Below are 18,420 nucleotides of genomic sequence, written 5' to 3'. Positions count from 1 at the left end.
AATTGTCGAAGTTATTACTATCATTCCTGGATAAATATTGTTTTCAAAAAAAACATATAATCTTTTACAAGACAGAAACACTGGTTTTAATTAATTACTCTTTATCATTTCATATGTGACAGCTGTACAAATTTATAAGTCTCATATAAAAAAGTTTTGGCAAAATTGAAATGTTAACGTATTAGTAAACAAAGCGTTCATAAAGTAAAACAATACCTCCATTCGATTTATTGCTAAGAATGTAATGTAATCATGAGTAAGCGCATGCGTTTGCAACGATAATTAAAGAAAATCATGGTGGGGATTTAGCAAGAAGGAGAAGGGAAAAAGAGATCGTCTGCAAAAGTGAAACAAAGAGAACCAAAGGGAAGATTTACGGGTGGAAAAAAGAAGAATATATGGCATAGTGGCAAGACCAGTTATATTTTTATTATCAGCTAGTATAATTCGTGAAGCTGTTCGAACGAATGTGTTTGACGTCAAAGAGGAAACAAGAAGAAATGCGAGAAAATGTCGGTTAAAAGTGAAACTCGGTGATCCAAACTGGATAAATATACAACGAAAGAAAGAAAATTCGGTGTACTATTCACGTTGCCTTTTAGAAGGTCACGATCATCAGTAACCGTTGCGTCAGTAGATGGTTAATCGAAAGTGGGGAACCTTCAAAAAGCTTGATCATACAGGTCAACACGTACGTACGATACGAAAGAAAAGGAAAACATATACGACAAACTAATTTGAAAGGATCGCACGTATGCTACAATTGTTTGAAAAAACCTACGAATGGAGCACGGGTGCGTCCACGAGATGAAATTTTGCGCACGAATGGTGTACCGTTGTTATTGTTGTGCATATTGATTTTTAACGTGCGAGCCATAATTTCGAAATTTATTCTGTGTATCAAAAATACGTTCTTTATTATATTTTTTTTATTTGTGACTGTGATTAAGATGAATTTTCTTGGTATTTATAATTATCCTTTTCTTCCTTCAATTATATTAGATTATTATTATTGTTTGCAATGCTAATTTTTCTCAGATTGAAATATGAGTAATACGGTGACAACAGAACCATCCACACCTCTGGTTGACATGACATCTATAAGTATCAGTGCATTTTGTGAGAATACTTCTCCAATATTCTTACAAACACGAGCAGCTCAAGGTATTGCTGGTGCATTTGTTTGGGCTGCGTTATTTTTAACTTGTCAACAGGTACTTTATGATGTTTTTGCTATATCTATGTTAATTAGAAGAATAGAAAGAACTGTTTTAATTGAATTTTTCTCAATAGATCTATCAACACTTAAGGTGGTATACAAATCCAACAGAACAAAGATGGATAGTAAGAATTTTGTTTATAGTTCCAATCTACGCAACTTATTCTTGGGTATCTCTATTATTTTTCAACAGCGAAAGTTATTATGTTTACTTTTTTACTGTACGAGACTGTTACGAAGCATTTGTTATATATAACTTTTTGTCTTTATGCTACGAGTACCTGGGTGGTGAAGGAAATATTATGTCTGAAATACGTGGCAAACCTATCCGTTCTAATTGTTTGTATGGAACATGCTGTTTGGTTGGGAAAACATATACAATTGGTTTTCTTAGATTTTGCAAACAAGCTACTTTGCAGTTTTGCTTAGTAAAACCAGTGATGGCATTTGTCATCATATTCCTTCAAGCATTTGGCCATTATAGAGATGGAGATTGGTCTCCAGATGGAGGATATATTTATATAACTATAATTTATAACATCAGCGTATCACTTGCACTTTATGGACTTTTTCTTTTCTATTTTGCTACAAGAGACCTATTAACACCATTCGAACCTGTCTTAAAATTTTGTACTGTTAAGAGTGTTATCTTTCTTTCATTTTGGCAAGGTAATATATGAACATATTTAAGATTCTATTTTTATATATGAGCAATATTAATTTTATTACTTTTCAGGGGTGCTATTGGCTATTCTTGAAAAAGCAAATGTAATTTCTCCTATAAGTTCAGATCAATCAACTAGTGCAGGCACAGTTTCTGCTGGTTATCAAAACTTTTTGATTTGCATTGAAATGTTATTTGCTGCTATAGCTTTACGTTATGCATTTCCATACCAAGTGTATTCAGCTGGTTGTGTTACGGATTCAAGAGGGAGAAGTGTAACAATGCAAAGCATTAGTAGCAGTTTGAAGGTGCATTCTAAATAATAAGTAAATTATTTAACGTATTAAACAATAGGATTGATAATGTTTTAATGTTATGTGTATAGGAAACCATGAATCCAAAAGATATAATGACTGATGCCATCCACAACTTTCATCCACAATATCAACAATACACCCAATATAGTTCTGGTATGTATATTTTTATTAAAATATTTTTTTAATTAAATATTGCATTTTAAATTCTTATTATTATTTTATTTGATTGATACACTTTCATGTAGCATGATGTAGTGAATGATGAATTAAAATCACCCATATTTTATTGTTTATTTATATTTATTATTTAAATCTTAAACTTTTTACATGCAAGTTAAAAAGATATAGAAAAAATAAGTTATAGTCATTAAAAATCTTTCATTCAAGTTTAAAATAAGTAAATATAATTCTTATTATTATGTTACTTTAACTGTGAATTTTAGCCTCTTGTATAAAAAATGTTTATTACTTTAATATATTTGCATTTTCTGATATACTTTACTGCCAATTATTTGAAGTGTAAAATAGTATAAATTCATTTATATTTATCTTTTGCAATAGAAATATAATGAAATAATCCTTCAAAAGATAGAAACGTATTTTTTATCATACATTCAATTAATATGTGCCAATTAGGATTAAATTCTTTGAAGGCACTTTCTTTTTACTATTTTTCAGACGTTAATACCAACTTGCCGTATGAAAAACTATAAGAACACGAGGCATCGTTTTTTAATTTCAAGAAATTGGACATGAGGCAATCATACATTTTTAGTGAAGATAGAAAAATTCTTAATATTATAATTAACTAAAATTTACTTTACAAATTTACTTGTTATTTAAGTTAAAATCAAGTTCAAGGGTGGGCATAGTGTTCTCTGCTCAAATTATGATTTAAGGTTTATATTAAAGCCAATATCATAAATTACAAATATATACATTTGCATACATGATACATATGTACTGTACGATAGAAACTAAGCACTTAACACAAGAGCACTTAGAGTACAGTGTAATTCCATAACAAATTTTGCTTTCTAATAAATGCAAAAGACAAATAATAATTGACTACTATTCTGTGGCAGTATTGTAATTATGTATTATTTTATGATTAGATCAATGATTATTAAAATATATAGTATTGTTTTGTAATGCTTTTATATGTCAGAATATGGCATGATTTATATTTAATTTAGCATGCTAATAATATATATACTTTCAAATGTTTTTTCTTACGTATGTATGATTGATAATTTTTTCATTACTAGCAAATTTAAATTTTAATTGTTATAACACGCATGAATGTTTCAATAAACGTATAATTTCTGTAGTAATGTTGAAAAAATAAAAAATGATGCTGTAAATTGTGCTATGGATAAAAAGATTTTATTAGATCATGTATAAAACTGTATATAACATGTAATCGATGCAGCCAACAGTACTTTGAATGAAAAAAGAAAAAATGAAATACACGCATGTTTTCTCTCTATTCACTGGCTGATCGATGTATTCATTAATAACGGCTTTGCCAGCGATAATACGTGATGTAATATAACAATCAGGAGCTCCTAAAGGACAACGTGGTATGCGGATATCCAGCTTCGATCCAGATGATCCGCAGAACATGCCAATACCACCACCACAAAAACGGCATACCTCTCATCAACGTGTTGCTACAATTTCTCAAAATTATAATGAGAAAACAATGCTGTTGAGCAGTGATGATGAATTCCAATAGATATAAATGATAAATTGTGTACAAAGAAAGCAAAACAGAAAGAGACGAAAAAGAACATTAACGTTGGACTTCCGTGAATCTAATTTCAAGAAAACATTATATATACCGTTAATTGATTATATGTCATTAGGTAGGAACTTAACTCGCTCACAGAAAAACAACAGATAAAGAAACAAATTGAGTGATGCAAAATTGTGCATCACAATATAATAGTTCCATATTACATTCATGTTAATACATGTATTATGTTACATCATATAAACATAGCATAGAAGATATTTATTTTAATATGCTCGATATGTTTAAGGCAATGTTACCTATAGAGGTGGCTCTATTATGATAACATAATTATCCTTATTTTAAAAACAACTTAGGTTTTTCAGAAAAAGACACTGTACAGTACTTAATGTTCAAATATTCACGAATATGTTGCTGTATTATTTACTGTAGTTAAACAATATTTTTACACTTTGAACAAACACTATGTATATGTTTATATATCAGTATTTCTAATTGATATGAGATTAATATAATTTTGCCGGTGAAAAATACTTATTTTATAAAATACACTAAGAAAAGTACTTCTAATTATTGCACGCGTCCAGGATTTATATGTGTGTGTGTGTATATATATATATATATATATATGTATATATGTATATGTATGTATGTATATTCATATATTTATATATACATATAAATCTGAGCCACAAAGATCTTTGCGTCCTAGATTAAAAATCTAATGAGTGTATATATCCTTAAAATAGAATGTATTTAATAATTTATGGATTAAAGAATTTTCCTTGAATGTATTTGTTTTATTTGCACATAATTATTTAGTACTTATTGTTAATGTTATATGTTATTGATTTTATACACGTGAATATTTCATATTCAATATTTTACATGTTTTATTCTCTTAAGTATTTTAAAAAATGAAAACAAATGTTAATTTAGATCTAAACAGCTCTTTATCTTTTATTCAATAGAATAGATTGTGTATACATAAATTATTTTTATAGAGGAGAGAATATATTACTCTGCTCTATAAAATAACAATAAAATTTATTTGTGAAAATAAATCATCATTTTGTACATTTAACAATTAGTGTGGTTTATACTAGTTTTAATTTTTATTAGTGGATCCATTAATCGAAAAATATGAAAATAATTAGATTAATTTAAATATAGATTAATTGGATAAACGATTGAATTTAATTGCTCTACAGAAATATATAACATAATTACATTTAATGCATTGAAATATTACAATTACCAGTGAAAAAATAACTTAGCATTTTGTTAACAGCCTTATTTTGGCAGAAAATTTGTGTGCGCACACACTAACATATATATAATAATACAATATTTATTACATTTCTTTTTACCAACCTATCCAATATGTATCTTTATTTGTTACAATTTTCTTCCACCCATGCCAAGGTGATTCTAAATCTTGTTCTAATAACGAATTGTATGATTCTTTTTCTTTGCATTTAATAGGCAAAGAATTTTTGTCTTCATCCTCGATGTCTTGATATTGTAATTCATCATCCATGTAAACAACAATATCATTTTCTTCATTTGTATATTTATTATATTTTTCGGTAACACTTTGTTTTAGTATTTTGTTTCCTTTATCTTGATCATTAATATCTTCACTGCTATTATTAAAATTAATTGGCTTAAATCCTATTGATCTTAATCGAGCAATTTTTAAATCATTATCTGGTATATTAACAGGTACAAATGCAGATACTCTTTCAGGTGGAAATTTATTTTGCTCTTTTGTACTCAAAATACTATTATTTAATAGTACATTTGTATTCATAGGCTGCTGTAAATTATATACAGTTTCCGTACAAGATACACATTTTTCCTCAGTTTGAGATGTGTAACTTTTATTTTCATTATCTGACCTCATAGCTTCATATATTTCAGATTTCATATCTTTAAAATCACCATATTCTATTTTAATAAAAGTGTATTGTTCATTACGAACATTATTTTGTACATAACTGCCGGATTTTAAGTTTTTTGCTAATGGTTCTTTAAGGAGAGAACACTGAGTGACAGCATCTGTTTTGCAAGGTTTTGAAATTTCTTTTTCATAATTATTGTAAGCTTTTTTATCTCTTTTGTTACATTTTGAATCTTTATAAACTGATTGTATTAATTTTCGTTTTCGATTTTTAATAATTGTTACATCTTCATTTTCTACAATTTTAACACTTTTTTCTACAAATTTTGATTTTTTATTATTGTCTTTCTTATCGTTGATGTTATTACTTTCATTTTTATTTAAATTACTATTATTGCTTACAGTTTGTTTTACAATATGATTCTTACCTGCCTTTTTAGAAACAGTGAGATTCCTGCTAATTTTATTATGCTTCAAATTTAATGTTTCTGACCTTTTAACATTTCTAGTTTGTTTCCTTTTAACACGTTTACAGCTAGTTATTTTTCTAAGTTTGTTCCTATTTTGGAAAGTAGACCGTTCTGATTTAACTTTACATTTATTCAACGTATACATTGCAGTATTGAAATGTCCATATGATTGTTTTGTATATTCATTATTAATACATCGTAATCTTCTGTATCGTGGACCACGTATTTTGGGTTCAATTTTAGCATCAATTAATAAATTTGTAATTTCTCTTCTTTGTTTTTTATTTATATGTTTCTTTATCGATGAATCAATTGTCCTCATTTGTAAGTGCATTCTTGCTTCTATTGTATTTCCATTATTCTTGTTAATATATCTTGTTGAATTTGCTAAACAGTTTGGTTCTCTTTTTTGTACATGCTTTTGTTGTATACTTTTCTTTTTTAAATCTTTGCAGATATCTGTTTCTCGTTTATCTTTCCGAGAATATTCCAAAATATCTGAAGATTTTATAGAACCTTTTTTAAACTTTTCATTGTGTATTTTATTATATTTTATCATTTCTGACTTATTCACTATCTTTCTGGATAGTTTTCTACGTCTTCTGAATTTATAACATCTTGATCCACTTAAATCATCTGAAATAACTTCAAATTTAGTTTTTTCTTTAATTTCTTCTGTATTACTTTTTTGTGTTACTATTTTATCTTTGATTTCTGATTTAGCTGTTACTATTTCTCCTGTTTCTAAGGCTATAGTTTGTTCTGATGTTAGCCCAATCATATTACGCATTAGTAATTTTGATAAAGGATGATTTTTATTATTAATTAAATGAAGAATTTTATCCGGTGTCATTGAATCTAAAGAATCAAGTGATTTCAATTCTTTTACTTCTTTGGATACCATTTTATGAGCTGAAATTTCATTTTTGTACATACAGTTTGTCATGTTCAACATACTAGTTGTTATATCAGATGAGTTTAAAGTACTACTACATATGTCTTTAGCATCATTGGGTATCTCTTTATGTGTAATATTACATTCAAATCTATTCAAATAACAGGAATTTGAATTTGTATTATTTGTATCACTTTTTATTTCTGCACTTATATCTTTAGGAAATTTTATTTTTCTTGAGTCTGGTTTTCCTGTATTAAAAGATATATAATTAATACGCTTAGGAAATTCACTTGATGTTACTGTTTGGGTTCTTCCATCTAAATTTCTTTTTTTGTCTTTGTTTGACAAATTCCAATTTTCAATATGTTGATTAGTTTTAAGGATATTAAGTGATTTAGCTGTCCTACAAAATGGTGATGAAGTATTTTTCTTACTTTCGTTTTTTGTAGTATGTGATGAATTGTACAGTCCTGTACGTATAGAAATATTTGTATTATGAGTTTTTGATCCTCTGCTTCCAATATGAGTTAATGATCCGTTTTCTGAGATGACAGACATGTTTGGTAAATTTGATGCACATTCTGTATTAGTGTTTAACTTTTTAAATACATGACGAGTCACAATTGCACTTTCAGTTGCATTTTTCTTTCTTTCTATTTTTTTATTTTCAATATTTTGTAATTGTGAAAATTCATTTGAATTTTCATATTTCCTTTTTTGAATTGTAGTTTGCAGACCATGTGAATATTTTTTAAATTCGTATATGTTTGGAGCAGAATTTTTTACATAGGTCCGTAAAGATGTAGGTGTAGAATGTAAAGTAGAAGTATTTATAGATAACAAAGCTGGTTTGACATTCCATGATGGTGGCTCCTGATCATTTAAACGTAGCAGAGCAAATTTATAATATTTTACAGCATTTGAACTTATACCTATCCAAAAGCTTGTTACAATGTACAAACCATCATACCTATAACCTGTTTTAGGTGCAAATTCATTAAATAAATTATAGCTCCTGATTAATCTCACTGGTATTTGATTTTCATAATTTTGAATGAGTGGATCTTTATCTAATTGTTCAACAGAATATTTCTTTCCTGTAAGAGTGAGGCATTTACCCAAATCTACATCTTCATTTAGATTAATACTTGAAGTACAAATTGAAGTAACTCCAAATGGCCCATTCTGAACATTTTCATCGAAGGGGTCATGAACACGATCCCTAGAACAATCCATACGAATTCCCCACCATGAACCAGATGGAAATCCTGAGATGGGGCCATATATACAACTTGTGACCTGATATAAAATATTATAATGTAATTATGAAATTTATATAAGACAGACACATTATAAAAATAATATCATTTGAGACCTACATTTTTGTTACACCAAGAATTTAACTGTATTCCTTCTTTGGTTGATTTTATTTGACAAATATAATTAAGTTTAATAAACAACTTTTCATAATCTTTCTTGTTCTTTATATCTACCTGAAAAATTTTCATGAGATAATAATATTATTCATGTATTAGTATGTTCATGCAATACTCACTTGACTTTTGAAACATGATTCATGTAACATTTTTTCATTTTCTTGAACACTGTTTGCACAAAAAGTAATTGCAGCATTATCTTTTGCCATTTTATAACAAATGATGAATAAAACCATGTATACTGCATATATAAACAGTCAATCACAAACTATTTTTTTCACTTGTGTGTATGCAGTAAAAATCTTGAAGGTATGTCAAACTGCTCCATTTGCAATGTCGGTATATGTTATATTTAATAATATTATATAAAAACCTATATTTTTTTTATTTAAAGTTCAAATTAATATATATATTCTAATTTGTTTTCTAGTCAACATTTTTGCTGCATTTCATAAATTAAGCATAAAGCAAATTTTTTAAAAAACAAATATGGCGTACTTTTATTTTTTCCGTGTGTCTAGTTTTATACATCGATCATTTATTGCGTCGTATAAAAGACGTAAATATATTCTCTTAACGAGCCATGTTTATCACTTTTTTTTTTTCTTTATATTAGCTAACGGTAGATAAAAATATAGAAAGTCTGAATTATAAATGATGCGATTGTGATAAAAATATTAGAATAACTTTGGAGCGCGATTTGTTTGCAGGTTTACTCAAATAAATCGTTTCACTTTAGGGGAATGTTAGGAGGGGAAAAGATCTCCTTCCACAAATTAACATAGTTTTCAATTATATAGTTTTGGTAGCATTGACTATTAAACTACTATTTCTAATCTAAATGAAATTATACATGTGCACAAGGCGTAACCCCATTATATGTATATCATTAATCAACAATGTATTTTATACATATCTTTTTTATTTACCTATGTAAATATCAATTTATATTTATTTCTATTTATTGATGCACTTTGAATAATTTCATACATTTTTCCCATTTTAAATAAAGTAAATGTATCTACCTCTTTTAAATTCATAAAAAAAATCTTTATTTTTTATAAAGTGTATTAACATTGAAAACTTATTTTTGTACAAATTACTATAAAAATGAATGTCTTCAATTTTTTCATTATCATTGAAAAGAATGTTCTTCTTCTGGGCTCAAGGAACACTCAACATTCTGTTGACTAACAAACATGTTCTGTGCCTTTGTTGCTAAATTTCCCTATTATAGAATAATTTTCATATTTAATAATTCAATTAATTATATTTTTCTAATTATACCAATACATTATACACACCTGAGTTACAGTAGTAGTACTGTGACTACTACTGGACATACAAACAACTACCAATTTTGGTGTATTGCTTTGTATATGTGCTTTCTGTTGAGTGACACTGGTTTGAGCTATTTTAACTTGCTGCTGTTGTGTTTGTTGCTGCTGTTGCTGCTGAGGTTGTTGTTGTTGTTGTTGTTGTTGTATTGCATTAGTGCTAATATTTGTAGCAGTTGGTGTTTGAGATCGAGATTGTAAGATAACGAATTTTTGCCCTCCACCTGTTGTAGTTCCACCAGCAGTTCTACTTGTACCGAGCATAATTGTACGTCCAGTTTGTTGTCCAGGACTAGAACTTGTTACTTCAATGGAAAATAAGTGAAAATAAATAAGTATATTTAAAATAAATGTATTCATTTAATTTCATAATAATTAAAATTGTATTACCAGCTTGTACAATGGCTTTTCCCGTGCACATAGGACCTTGTTGACTTGTTGTTAAAGCTGTAGTTGTAGATGCTGTTGCTAAAGTTGCTGGCTGTGTACGAGCTTTTGCAACAGCTGCACATAATGCAGGACCTATATAACCATAATCTTGTTTGTAATCTTCTACATAATCTGGAGGAGATCGTATCGTCTTTAAAACAGGAGCCACTGATTTCTGTAAGTTGTAACACATATTTTCCTATTATTTTGTTATGTAATATATAATAAAATTTATATTAATAGTAAATGACATTCACCACTAGTAGAGTCTTTATATGACCTGCTCCATTTTTATCCACACTTGATAAACCTGGTCCTTCGATACATGATTCAATACGTTCGGAAATAGATTTTATTTTGGGAATAACTTATTATTATCATTATTATTTTTGTATTGTTGATTTTTAATATTTTGTAATCCTACAATTATACCTGACTATTCTTTGTCAATGCTTGACTAAACATTCTAGTTACTCTGGTTTGTACATTATTGGTAGAGGTATTAAAGTTTTTGCAAATTTGAGCCATAAGACGTGATGCAAAATCACGGAGAGCCCAATGATTGTCTACCTCTGGCCTCATACACAGCTGACGCGAAACAATACATGTGGCAATAGATGGTATTAATTCATGTAGCTATAAATAAAAATAGAAGATCAATACATATTTATACACACGCTCTCTTTCCTTTGTTGTGTATTCAGTAATACATACATATTTCTCTAAATAAAGGCTAGGATTATCCAAAAGGGCTTTAACCATGCGCATTAGATAAATTAAAAGTGCAAGATGGTTTTGTACTACATTAACACGTACACCTTCTGCAATAAAAGTACACATCCGTGCTAGCATTTCATGTAAACCAGGATCAGCTGACAAAGATTGCAATGCTTCTGCTCTACGTGCTTCATCAGATCCAACACAAGCTTCAGTAATTTCTTTGTAATATAATTGCTGTTCAACACTCAACTCATGAGTGGCTAATTGCTTAACATGAACTGTTTCTACATTACGTAATTTCTGACTTTTGCCACCACCACCTGGTTTACCAACACCAATGTTCTGATTCTTGTTTGTAAGTTTACTTGTTGGATCAACACTTTCTAGCTTTTGAACATCTATTGCATTGTTGATTGATTAACATCAGTATCATATAAAATATCCTTACACTATTACATTATTAAATTGTTACCTTTAGAGACTGGAGGTGGGTTTTCTGGTATTGTAGGTTGAACACCGTCTATGCAAAGCCAATGAGCACGTAATGTAATTTCTAAAGGTAATTTAGGCCATGTTTGCCCACCAGACATTGATATAACTTCATTAAGATCAATTTCTTTTTCTTCTACAAAATGTAATTCACGACCACCACCAGAAGCAAAACGAAATGGTACATGATCTTTGGCAAAAAACCCATATGTAGGTTCAATATTTTTTATTTTCAAAGCATGATCTATATCATGTGTTGTCATTCGTTGACGTTTGCCATGTCTCATAAATTTAGCAGCATCCTAAATATTAGAAAGCCCAGTTATACAAGTTTCACTAATTTAAAATGTAATTGACTTATTTATAGTATAATTATTACAATTAAAAAATATACAAACCTGTATAATTTCCTTAAGTCTATAGCTTACATCTTCTGCAAGATCTTTTGCAGCTTCATCTGGAAAATTTCCAACACCTATACTCTCTGCGATTACCTTTATTGATTCTTGAGACAATGTAGTCCCGTAAATGGATTCACTTTCGTTCATCTTTAAAGTATCTTGATCACCATATTTCATATAAAATGCATTAAAAATTACTTCTTAGAGATATGTATTTCAACTTATTTCAAAAATATATTTATTGATTTGTAATAATAAATCTTGCAGAAATGTATTTACATTTTTCTTATGCAATTATATTTCAGATGTAACTTTCATCATCATTGGTACCGATAAAATAAACACTGTATACTGGAAACGGATTACATGCATTTAATTATATGATATGTCAATTATTAAAAAATACGATAATATTCGTGATACGAATAAATTACTTATATGAATAATAATATTTAATGGTTTTTGGAAATGTCTACCTTAAACATAATCTCTACAACGATAGTTGCTTTATAACCGTTCATGTAACAGATTATTTTTTTATTTCATTAAAACTGTTGGTTGCAGTATACTTTGATTCCAACCAACTGCTTCTTTACTCATATAATAATAATCAGTATAGGGATTCACCAGTCAATATTATAGAATTTTACACTTCATTTACGATAATGTCCAGTCCTATGAACATGTTCAATTCTTAGTTGTACTTTCATAGTGATATTTAGTTTTACGCATAAAAAACTATGAATATTATAATATTTTGAATATCATATATAGTAAGTTAGGAAACATTGAAAAGAAGTTATGGGATAAAAAAATACATTGATAAACAAGTCTATCTTACTCTTTATTTATGGTCTAATTACTAACAAGATATGGCACACATCTATGATCTATGACTTTTACACAACTACGTACACTTGCAGATTAATGTATAAGTTAAAAGAACGAGAGTATATCATCAATATTAATATAAACAATATATTGTTCATAATTTTTTTATTGTAGCACGTAAATATATTTTTTCCAGCATAAAAAAACCAATTTTATACTATACGATACAAAGGTTCTCAACTATTCACTTTCTTAATTTTTTCTTGTATAAAGAATAACAAAATTAATATCTTTATATACATATATAATAATAAAGTTTATCAAGTAACTTTATTCCACAGATACATTGCTAATATGCTTACATTGCTTTCGTAATACTTTGTACTTCGAATATAGAATTTTATAGATGTATACTTGACTTTTTATGTAGCTACGTAATCTGTCGGTTTAAAGTAGAAATTAAAAGAATTTGATTGCATCTTCGATAATAATGTAGATAATAATGTTGATAATAATTTTGTTTGCTATAAATGAACATTCATTTGCGTATAAAAAACAGTCAAGTTTCTGATATAAATTACAAATGTCCAATATAATTTTCGCGGGATTCTCATAACTTGAAATTCCTTTCTGTTGTACAGATCGAAAGTTTTAATTGGTTATTAAGTTACCATTTTAATGATATCTTTTATAAATTAGTGCGCAAAGAATGATTAAAGTTATTACAATATAAAATGTAAGCGTTAATAATAAATATTTGCATTCGTTATGGTTAGTGATCGTTTACATTATTTGTTTACATCCTCGAATCACTCTTACTATGAGATTTAAAGAAAAATATATTGCATTTAATTTGCAGAAAGGATGAGAAAACAATGATGCACATAAATAACTAAATAAAGGAATGTCTATTAAAGGATAAAAAGTTAAGAAGTAGAACAACTAAATAAAATTGAAGTTACACTGAAATATAATTTCAAGAATTTAGGAGCAACGTAAAGATGTCTACTTCGAATTTGAAGAATTGGCCAATTTTTAGTTTCTTAGATTCAGACTTTATTTCAAATATCCATATGGTATTCGTATATGGTAAAATATTTATTTTTAATTTTACTTCCATTCTTATTAATTATTGTGCATCTTATTACAAAGGGTTATATACATAATGTTTCATTAAACAGGTGATTTAGGTAATGAAGCTTTAATTGTAACTAAGGATAAAATGGTATATGCTCTGGGAAGTAACACTTCCGGATGTCTTGGAATCGGTGACACTAATAGTACTCTTTATCCGAGGAAAGTTGAGGAATTATGTAATCAAAATGTAACAATGTTTGCACATGGCAAAGGTCCGTATGTTTTGGCCCTTACCGAGGAAGGAAAGGTATTTAAGCATTATGTAAAATATGCAATTGTTTTACACAAAGAATATCAATTCACTGTTCCATTATTTAATAATATAAATGTATGTATGAAAGGTATATTCATGGGGACACAATGCTCACAATCAAGTTGGAAACAGTTCTGCGTATTCATGTTTGACGCCAACACTTGTAACAAAAAATATCTCTACTGAATGTATCGTCGATGTAGCCTGTGGAGCTTTTCATTCTCTTGCATTAACACTTAGAGGAAATGTATGATGAAAATAATCAATCATAAATATTTTATCTTTTTTTGATTGTAATATAATATGAAAATAATGTATTTCTTTAAGGTATTTAATTATTTATTTAAGGTATTTGCATGGGGTGAAAATACATATGGACAAGTAGGTAATGGTGATACTACTAATGTAACTGTGTGTATACCGAAAATGGTGAATTATGCATTAAGTGATAAAAAAGTTGTTTGGATTAGTTGTTGTCAGTCATCAAGTGTAGCAGTTACAGACAAAGGAGAGGTTTATAGTTGGGGTGAGAATGGTGTTGGTCAACTAGGCATTGGAATTCTAGGTTCTCGAACAGTTCCACAGAAAGTAACACAACTTAATTTTGTAGTAATATGTAATGCTATACTCTTACTATATGTTACTTTTTCTAAACTTATTGATAATAAAATATCATTGTTTACAGATTATGTTTATTTCATTTTACAGCGAAAGTAGTTTGTGGATATGTTCATATGTTAGCATTGAGCAACGACGGTGATCTTTTTGTTTGGGGAGGTAACAGTTATGGGCAACTAGGTCTTAATACAAACAAAAGTGTTTGGTCACCAGTAATGGTAAAAGTAAAATTTATAATAGTACTCTTAAGTAGAAGTACTTTTAAGTAGATGAATATTTTTATAGCTAACAGTACCAGAAATGGGAAAAGTATTAGATATAGCATCTTCACACTATAATCATGTAAATATTGCTATGGCTAAAGATAATCGAATATTTATATGGGGACATTGTTGTGGTCAAATAGTTAGAGCTCCAATACTTACTGTATTAAAATGTTTACACGATGGTCTTGCGTTCTACGCTTATCCGAGGGTCATGCATCGCCCACTTATTCTTCAAGATCATAAAGAAACAAATTTAACAAATAGCCTAAAGGAAGCTTTTGACAATCCAGTATGTACTTTTCGTGATCAGCAACATGTTTGCTAAGTTTGTTATCTTCTGATGCTATCTTTTGTTCCATATTGAAGACCACTAGCGATCTTACTATACAAGTGGATGGAAAGAATATTTTTGTACATAAGGCAATTTTGAGGATACGTAGTCAATATTTTAAAATGATGTTTCAAGAACCCTGGTCTGAAAATAGTCAAAGGTAAATCAATTTATTCAGTATGCCTACACATACTGTTGCTGATATAAATATTCATTGTAGTGTTGTAGAACATAAACAATTTTCCTACAAAGTATTCAAAACTTTTTTGGAATATTTATACACCAATGAAATTGATCTACCACTAGAAAATGTATTAGGTAAATTACTTTATTTATTTAAACTATATAGTAGCATGTTTTGTGTATCATGTTTTTTCTCCCATAGAACTTTTAGAGTTATCTACTGTTTATTTTGAAAACCGGTTAAAAAAATGTTGTATACGAATAATAATTAAAGGAATTACAGTTGTAAATGTGTCCAAGTGGTATGGTATATCTATCAAATACAATGATAAGGTGAACAATATTTTGTGTGTTGTTCTTCATACAAAGCACTGTTCAAGTATTTAATGCATTATGTATTTTTAGGAATTAGAAGAATATTGTTTCAAAATCATGTTAAAAAGTATGACTGCAATAGTGCAGACAGCTGACTTTGCATTATTAGACGAAAAAACAATAAAAACTTTCATAATTAAAGTTGCAGCGGCGGGTGCTTTTAAAACATAGCTAAAAATGTATATTACGTAAAGTAAATACAGCAGGATATTGTGATACAAATAGTCTTTATCACTGTATTAGAGGATCATGCAGATTTTATTTCTAGATACAGTAGGATCTCAATTAAACCGGTTAAACCGTGGAAGCATGGATAAAATGAGGTCAAATGAATGATCGAAATCTAAGGAATAATAATTAAAAACGTATTATTTATATCAAATAAAATTCTTTATTCCTAAAAGATCTATTTTTTATATAACACAATAACAATCATAGCTGTCAATAGGTATCCTTTTCCTTTTGCGGAAAAATCTTGTAGAAGTAAAAGGAAATTGTAAGGTACGACGCGTGTGTGCCTAACATATATACAACTACCTGTATGAAGCTTATATAATTTTATAAACACGGACTCCATATAATCGAAACTTTCAATAACCGAATTAATCGAGACCACGGATAATTAGGGTTGTACTGTATCAACATTTTTTTGTGGAAATGATGTAAATATTTTTAATATTTAAATTATTTGTAAATGTACCTACTTGGTAGCAATAAATATGTTTACTGTCGATGAGCTACGATGTTTTCTTAATAACGAGAATGACTTGGAACTCTTTAATGTATTCAATTAGTTATATACGTCATAATTATTTATTCTATACTTACAAGGAGAGTGCAAGTCTTTTAGGTCACCAATTTAGTTGAAACTTTGCAGGTTTGTAGATGTCGTCATGCAATTTAAGAAAATATATCATTTAGCGGCAACTACTTAATAGTTTTTTAAGTATTTACGATTAAAATTTTATTACTATCCTAATTATAGATTTATTTCTACCACTTTGCAAGCGAAGTCGTGGCCTGTGGGCAACAATCGAAAAATCCTCTAGTGAAGGTCCGAGGTTCGATTCCTGTCTATACTTAGTAGTCTTTTTCAATCTATTTTTTATTTTGTATTCATTTTTGGTCTATGAAAACATTGTAAATAAAAACTTGTAAATAAAATTTCTTAATAAAAAAATTTATTTTTTACGTTTTCTTACGTTAGTATACATTTATTACAAAACAGTAAGAATGTTATGCAAGAAAAACACTTTTCTATAGCAATCTTATTTACTATAGAAAGAAAACGAAAATATAACTAATCATTAGATACAGGAAATACAAAACCTATCGCTCATGTAAGTATTAAACATTAAATTAAACATTATATAAGAATGTTGCTATAATTCCAACTTTGCTGTGCGATCATCATTCTGAAATATAAATGAAATATAATTAATATTTATGACTTAGCAACATTCAAACTCTATATTCAATTTGCCTTTACCTTTCATAACTATTACCAAGTGTTCATTCAGCACCTCCTCAATGATCCTCTTATTTGCATGTCGATGCCACACATCCTTCTCTCTTAATATATATGCTGCCTCTTATACGTTTCTTGGTTTGACACAATATGCATTTCCTCTTCTCATTGCCTTCATTCAAACCTCTCTCTTCTCTTTATATACCTCAGCTCCATCATTCTGAAACTTAACTCATTAGGAATGATCATTGACTTTGACCAGTGATATTAACATTTATTTAGATCAGAAATACAACATACCTTTCAATCTCACTGTATTCTCGATATCTAGTTACTATAGGAGGTCATCACCCAAATTAATTATATTCCCCTTTGTTTGCCTAAGCCATCTCCATTGTATGAATCTTTATTTGAACATCAAAGATTTCTATCTTGTAAGTCATATGGTTAGCTGAACCAGAATAGAATAGACATATCATAACTTACATATATGTATTGCTGTTTCAATTTTTTCTAGCTATAAAATATAATTCTTTGCATCCAATGGCCCTATGCTGGTGATATTTCATGAGTCCAATATTTTTCTTCTGTTGTACGGGACTGTTTAATTCAACAAAATATTGTCTTAAACGTACTCTACGCTGTTATACCAAACAAACGTAATAAAAATGCCTAATTTTCGAAATAGAAGCCAAAAAAGTCTATTACGCAGCACGATTTCACAGCCACTGACACATTCGGCACTATTTCTCGAAAACGCACGCTCGAAACCGAAAAAAAATATCCAATCCCGTTAAAGAAAATTCCCCTCTACGCTGATATATAGAACAAATATAATCAAAATGCCTAATTTTGGAAATAGAAGCCAAAAAAGTCTACTACGCAGCACGATTTCACAGCCACTGACACTTCCGGTACT

General features: G+C 28.6%; 4 protein-coding genes across 7 annotated transcripts; 2 read left to right on the top strand and 2 right to left on the bottom strand.

Moving 5' to 3' along the window:
* Positions 1–312: 312 nt before the first annotated feature.
* Tmep (Transmembrane endosomal protein) lies at positions 313–4,142 on the top strand. Of its 4 annotated transcripts, none has more exons than XM_017909289.1 (6): positions 313–691; positions 1,039–1,214; positions 1,294–1,888; positions 1,956–2,191; positions 2,269–2,353; positions 3,763–4,142. In XM_017909289.1, the coding sequence occupies exons 2-6, from the start codon at positions 1,047–1,049 to the stop codon at positions 3,936–3,938; spliced, it is 1,260 nt and encodes a 419-aa protein (XP_017764778.1). In that variant the 5' UTR covers positions 313–691; positions 1,039–1,046; the 3' UTR covers positions 3,939–4,142. The 4 variants fall into 4 exon arrangements, with proteins under 4 accessions (XP_017764778.1, XP_017764777.1, XP_017764776.1 ...); XM_017909288.1 differs by having other exon boundaries at positions 313–963; XM_017909287.1 differs by having other exon boundaries at positions 313–794; positions 3,763–4,141.
* Positions 4,143–5,237: 1,095 nt separating this feature from the next.
* Positions 5,238–8,872, bottom strand: LOC108554125 (uncharacterized protein MAL13P1.304). The gene is made up of 3 exons (XM_017909293.1): positions 8,783–8,872; positions 8,607–8,720; positions 5,238–8,526 (listed from the first exon to the last, which is right to left on the bottom strand). The coding sequence occupies exons 1-3, from the start codon at positions 8,870–8,872 to the stop codon at positions 5,323–5,325; spliced, it is 3,408 nt and encodes a 1,135-aa protein (XP_017764782.1). The 3' UTR covers positions 5,238–5,322.
* A 926-nt stretch (positions 8,873–9,798) lies between these two features.
* Positions 9,799–12,275, bottom strand: LOC108554126 (transcription initiation factor TFIID subunit 6). The gene is given in 8 exon segments (XM_083287410.1): positions 9,799–9,891; positions 9,968–10,305; positions 10,391–10,604; positions 10,687–10,800; positions 10,802–11,065; positions 11,144–11,547; positions 11,622–11,940; positions 12,037–12,275. Coding segments are annotated over 8 exon segments (1,926 nt in total). The 5' UTR covers positions 12,217–12,275.
* Positions 12,276–13,815: 1,540 nt separating this feature from the next.
* LOC108554131 (RCC1 and BTB domain-containing protein 1) lies at positions 13,816–16,645 on the top strand. Its single transcript, XM_017909300.1, has 10 exons — positions 13,816–13,959; positions 14,052–14,254; positions 14,349–14,507; positions 14,609–14,876; positions 14,969–15,096; positions 15,164–15,433; positions 15,511–15,635; positions 15,696–15,793; positions 15,861–15,991; positions 16,064–16,645. Exons 1-10 carry the CDS (start codon positions 13,872–13,874, stop codon positions 16,202–16,204), a joined length of 1,611 nt encoding a protein of 536 aa, XP_017764789.1. The 5' UTR covers positions 13,816–13,871; the 3' UTR covers positions 16,205–16,645.
* The last annotated feature ends 1,775 nt before the right edge of the window (positions 16,646–18,420 follow it).

Source organism: Eufriesea mexicana, unplaced genomic scaffold (genome assembly GCF_001483705.2).
Source record: "Eufriesea mexicana isolate 0111107269 unplaced genomic scaffold, ASM148370v2 scaffold16945, whole genome shotgun sequence".
Classification (NCBI taxonomy): domain Eukaryota; kingdom Metazoa; phylum Arthropoda; class Insecta; order Hymenoptera; family Apidae; genus Eufriesea; species Eufriesea mexicana.
The sequence above is the reverse complement of the archived record's forward strand: the minus strand, read 5'-3'. Positions and strand labels throughout refer to the sequence as shown.

Excerpts from the sequence above, each read along its gene's own strand:
- Tmep (XM_017909289.1), top strand. The coding sequence starts at position 1,047 with ATGAGTAATACGGTGACAACAGAACCATCCACACCTCTGGTTGACATG. Across the intron at positions 1,889-1,955 it reads CTTTCTTTCATTTTGGCAAG|GGGTGCTATTGGCTATTCTT; the intron begins GTAATATATGAA and ends ATTACTTTTCAG. Across the intron at positions 2,354-3,762 it reads ATACACCCAATATAGTTCTG|GAGCTCCTAAAGGACAACGT; the intron begins GTATGTATATTT and ends TATAACAATCAG.
- LOC108554125 (XM_017909293.1), bottom strand. The coding sequence starts at position 8,872 with ATGGCAAAAGATAATGCTGCAATTACTTTTTGTGCAAACAGTGTTCAA. Across the intron at positions 8,721-8,782 it reads AATCATGTTTCAAAAGTCAA|GTAGATATAAAGAACAAGAA; the intron begins GTGAGTATTGCA and ends AAAATTTTTCAG. Across the intron at positions 8,527-8,606 it reads ATTCTTGGTGTAACAAAAAT|GTCACAAGTTGTATATATGG; the intron begins GTAGGTCTCAAA and ends ATTTTATATCAG.
- LOC108554131 (XM_017909300.1), top strand. The coding sequence starts at position 13,872 with ATGTCTACTTCGAATTTGAAGAATTGGCCAATTTTTAGTTTCTTAGAT. Across the intron at positions 13,960-14,051 it reads CCATATGGTATTCGTATATG|GTGATTTAGGTAATGAAGCT; the intron begins GTAAAATATTTA and ends TTCATTAAACAG. Across the intron at positions 15,097-15,163 it reads GTGTTTGGTCACCAGTAATG|CTAACAGTACCAGAAATGGG; the intron begins GTAAAAGTAAAA and ends ATATTTTTATAG.